The sequence below is a fragment of the Prunus persica genome, chromosome G2 (genome assembly GCF_000346465.2).
Source record: "Prunus persica cultivar Lovell chromosome G2, Prunus_persica_NCBIv2, whole genome shotgun sequence".
NCBI lineage: Eukaryota > Viridiplantae > Streptophyta > Magnoliopsida > Rosales > Rosaceae > Prunus > Prunus persica.
In genome coordinates, this window is record NC_034010.1 from 8,837,070 (window position 1) to 8,842,479 (window position 5,410).

Sequence of the window (5,410 nt, forward strand, 5' to 3'; positions counted from 1 at the left end):
TGAACATTGTCAAGCATCCAAGTTATTACTAACTCTAAATTCAACCACAAAATTCAAACATTGCATTATAAGACGATGACTAATTAACATACCACCTTACCTCTTAGAAAGAAAAGTGAAAGAGATGTCTCAAGCCATCTCAACCACAAAAACATGTCGATCGCTGGATATATTGTGGAAAACGGAATTAGTGCATGTAGAATAATAGCTATAAATAAAGCCATTAAATACACGATTGTATACAGAAACAAAAATGACATATTTATTATGCTGTCTAGCTTGCCTTATCTCGTATGTCCAGCTGCTCTCATCACCAAACATTGCTTTTGCTTCTTCTCTTGAAGCAGAGGCTCTTCTCAAATGGAAAGCTAGCTTTCAAAATCAAACCAAGAATAATCTGACCTCATGGGCTTACCATCCAAAAGTAAATATAATCCCATGCAACGTTTGGACTGGTATTTCATGCAACACTGCTGCAAGTGTCAACAGGATCAACCTCACCAATTCTGGGATACAAGGTACGCTATATGAATTTCCATTCCTGTCCCTCCCTAATCTCGAATACATTGACCTCAGCTTGAACCAACTCTTTGGTGCCATCCCATCTCAGATAAGTTCCCTCTCCAAACTCATCTATTTTGACCTTTCTTATAATCAGTTGTCTGGGAGAATCCCACCAGAAATTGGTCTTCTAAATAATCTTCAAGCCCTGCACCTAAATACGAACCAATTAAATGGCTCAATTCCTCAAGAAATAGGAAATTTGAAGTCTCTAGTGGAATTATGCATTGATGATAACCATCTATCCGGTCCAATCCCGTCATCATTAGGTGATCTAACAAACCTTACCCGTCTCTGTCTCTTTAAAAATAATCTTTCTGGCACAATTCCAAAAGAGATAGGGAATTTGAAATCTATTTTGGTGCTAGAGTTGAGCCAGAATCAATTCAATGGTTCCATCCCCACTTCACTTGGTGACTTGAGCAACCTAGAAATCTTATTCCTACGCGATAACCAACTTTCTGGCTCCATCCCCCAAGAGATTGAGAATCTCATGAAGTTGACTGTGCTGGAACTCGACACTAACAATTTTTCTGGTTATTTGCCACAAAATATTTGCCAAGGCGGATCACTACAAAAGTTTACGGTAAACTCCAACCATTTCATAGGTACAATCCCCAAAGGTTTGCAAAATTGCAAGAGCTTAGTGAGAGTTCGTCTTGAAGGGAACCAACTAACGGGCAATATATCTGAAAACTTTGGTGCCTATCCAAATCTTCATTTTATTGACCTGAGCCATAATAACTTGCACGGTGAAATCTCACAGCTCTGGGGACAGTGCCCGCAATTAGCAACACTACGAATTGCGGGGAACAAGCTTACTGGTAGTATACCACCTGAGATTAGCCATGCAACCCAAATTCATGTATTGGATCTTTCTTCCAATAGTTTAGTAGGGGTGATTCCCAAGGACTTTGGGAGATTGACTTCTTTGGTGAATTTGATGTTGAATGGAAATCAACTTTGGGGTCCTATACCCTCAGAATTTGGATCACTGACTGATATTGAATATCTTGACTTGTCCACCAACAAATTCAATGAGCCAATTCCAGGCATTTTAGGCAACTTGCTCAAATTAAACTACTTGAATTTGAGAAACAACAAGTTCAGTCAAGAAATTCCATTTCAGTTGGGGAAGTTAGTTCATCTGTCCCAACTTGATCTAAGTCATAACTCACTTGGGGGTAAGATACCATCAGAAATGAGCAGTATGCAAAGCTTGGAGAAGTTGAATCTTTCCTACAATAATCTTACAGGTCTCATTCCAACAACTTTTGATGAAATGCATGGCCTGTATGACATCGACATATCCTACAATCAACTGCAGGGTCCAATCCCCAACAACAAAGCATTTCAAAATGCTCTAATGGAAGGGAATAATGGATTGTGTGGCGACGTTGGAGGACTAAAACCCTGCAATCATTCTGTGGAGCATAAGCATACCTCAAGGAAGGCGTTCTTAATCATTTTCCCTATCTTGGGAACACTATTACTTGCTTTCCTGGCTTTTGTTTTGATTGGAAGAAGAAGAAGTAGAAGAAGGCAAGAACAGGAAATCGAACAGATGCATGAAAGTTTTTTCTCAATAACTAATTTTGACGGAAGAAAAATGTATGGACAAATCATGGAAGCAACCAATGGTTTTGATGTCGTCCATTGCATCGGGAAGGGAGGACAGGGAAGTGTCTACAAGGCAAAGCTCCCATCAGGCAGCATTGTTGCAGTGAAGAAATTCCATAGAACACTTGATGGTGAGGAGGCATCTCGGAAGGAGTTCTTTAATGAAATAAGGGCCTTAACTCAGATACGACACCGAAACATTGTGAAGTTTCTTGGCTTTTGTTCAAGTTCCCATCACTCGTTTTTGGCCTATGAGTATCTGGAAAAAGGTAACTTGGCAGCAATCTTGAGCAACGAGCATGAAGCTAAAAAGTTGGACTGGAGTACAAGGGTGAGAATCGTAAAGGGTGTAGCTCATGCTTTGTGTTATATGCATCATGATTGTGCGCCACCTATCGTGCATCGAGACATAACAAGCAGCAACATTTTGCTGCATTGTGACTATGAGCCTTGCGTTTCGGACTTTGGCACTGCTAAGCTTTTGAATCCAGACTCGTCGAATTGGACTGCTCTTGTAGGCACATATGGATATGTAGCACCAGGTAAAATATAAAAATATAGAAGAAGTTTTTTCTAAAAAAAAAAAAATTAATTCTGGATATATCTATATTAATGGTTTGCTCTTCTTTAATATGCACGCAGAGCTGGCTTATACAATGAAGGTAACAGAAAAATGTGATGTTTATAGCTTTGGAGTGCTGGCACTGGAAGTGATTATGGGAAAGCAGCTAGGCAATTTCGTCTCCTCCTTTTCGTTTCCATCCACCACCTATGCAAACATATTTCTCAAGGATGTGTTGGACCAAAGCCTTCCACCTCCTACACCTCAACTTGAAGATGAACTCATAACCATTGCAAGGCTATCAATTGCATGCAGACATTCCCACCCACAATCGAGGCCAACAATGCACATGGTTTCTCAGGCTTTATCGTTCCCAACTGCTTCTTCCAATAGAAGATCAAATGATATTACCCTTGAACAACTCATTATGATCTGAATTGCGTGTGCCATATGTATATTGTAGTCATTTGAGTACTTCTTTTCATATAAACTTTATCATGTGTATTGTTGATTTTTGTATCACAGTAGCTGGTGTAACCAGATTATCCTCTTTATTACCACCTTTTTTAGAAAATTCACATCACATTTTAATTTCTAGAACTAAACCTTGTGCAGAATTTAACCTACTACAAAATTGTAAAACCACGACACAAAATAGACGATGGTGGAAACAGCACGTTGTTAGTCTTCCTTACATCAAGTCCTTTAATGAGAAAAATATCCCCACTAAAGCCAGACCAATTCAAATGAGTCAAGAATTAATGGAATTGTGTAAAACCAAGATTACCGAATTGCTTGAAAAAAGAATAATACGTAAAAGTAAGTCACCTTGGTCTTGTTCCGCCTTCTATGTCCAGAAAAATGCTGACTTAGAACGCGGAGTCCCAAGATTAGTCATTAACTACAAGCCACTTAATACTGTCCTAGAATGGATTAGATATCCAATCCTTAATAAAAGAGATTTAATTAACAGGTTAGAAAAGTCAGTCATCTTTTCTAAGTTTGATATGAAGAGTGAATTTTGGCAAATTCAAATTTATGAGTCGGATCGATACAAAACTACTTTTGTTACCCCTTTTGGTCATTATGAGTGGAATGTTATGCCCTTTGGTCTTAAGAATGCGCCCAGTGAATTTCATAATATAATGAATGAGATTTTTAATCCTTATAGTCACTTCTCCATTGTCTATATTGATGATGTGCTTATCTTTTTTCAATCGATAGAGCAGCACTGGAAACATCTGCATAAGTTCTTACAGATAATTTCTAGTCATGATCCCTTCCAGGATATTGCTTTGACTAATCCTCTAGTTGCCTCTTACCATAAGACGTCTCCATACATGATCAAGAGTAATAGTCACCTGTTTATAATTGAGTCAAAATATAACTCCATTGCCAACCCAATCACCATTGCCAAATCTTACTTTCCACCAAATAGTCATTTCATTCCCCCAGCACCATTTAAAAATCTAAAGTATTACCGAGACATCCTCCATGAGACTCGTTCCATCACCATTAAACCAATCAAAGACAAAGATAATCCCCACATCATCCTCTATCATTCCCTTTACATCCATCAAATAATCAGTGAGAATGAGTGGAGCAGTCATCCCTATGATCTCAAAGTTCTCCAATCCGAACTTCAATATAGTTACTATGATTATATCGAAGCATGGTATTCTATCTTGCTTCACCAATCAGTTGATTTTAGTCATTCATGGTTCCTAAATTTTGATAGCAAATTCAAAAGTCCTTTCCCTTATTGGTTCAATCAAATGGTGGGAATGATACCAGGATGACAATATAAATGTATAGGTACTGAGATTATAGAACAGATGCAATTTATGCATGAAGCAAATTAATGAATAGATGAAAATAGATGCAATTAAAATAAGCATTACGTAAAGTACTCAAATATTATTGATAACTTGATAACTTGCAGAATGCAAAACAATTACAAAGATCCTAGTTTCACCACTTAGTTCTTCAGAGCATTGATACTGATAGAACTTTGAAACTAAGAAAATTATAGTGTACTAAATTATGTTCCACTGAGAACTGAGGCCAAGGCCTTCTTAAATAAGCAAATAAAATGAACTTTTTGATGAGCTGGTAACTTCGGATGCTTTTGGAAAGTAACTGTAGAAGCACGCGAAAGCTTTTGTTTTTACTGAGTGCTGCAACTTTTACTTTGTCGGGGAATCTCATAAAAGGAACACGGGCTATCAGACTGTTGAAGCACGGCTCCAGATGCTTTTTCTCAAGGCTCATGATGTTGGGCAACTTTAATCATCTCCGAGGTCAAAAGGACTAAAATCATAGGGGTCTTGACCATCAGGAAGGTAATCACTCCACTGCATTTTGGGGGCAGGAGTCTTTTGACTGGATGACTTTGGTTGACTGGTAGATGACTGTGACTTAGGAATGGCATCACTATCATCATCTTCATTCATTTGTGAAGCTTGCAACATTAACTGACGAGCAATTTCCTACAATTCGGACTTGGATTTTCCCTCGATTGGGAAAGAAGAATGTGAAGTAGCAGGGGATGTCTTTTTCTCAGGCTGAAGATTCCTGACTAGAGGGAAATAAGCATAAATATAATCTGCAATACGCTCAAGTTTAAATTTATCCCACCATTTGATTGAGAACTGGCGAGATAGGACT

The 5,410-nt window shown here is 38.2% G+C and overlaps 1 protein-coding gene across 1 annotated transcript; it reads left to right on the forward strand.

The window, feature by feature from the left end:
- LOC18786393 (MDIS1-interacting receptor like kinase 2) lies at nt 254–3,295 on the forward strand. The gene is made up of 2 exons (XM_020557217.1): nt 254–2,723; nt 2,824–3,295. Exons 1-2 carry the CDS (start codon nt 254–256, stop codon nt 3,177–3,179), a joined length of 2,826 nt encoding a protein of 941 aa, XP_020412806.1. The 3' UTR covers nt 3,180–3,295.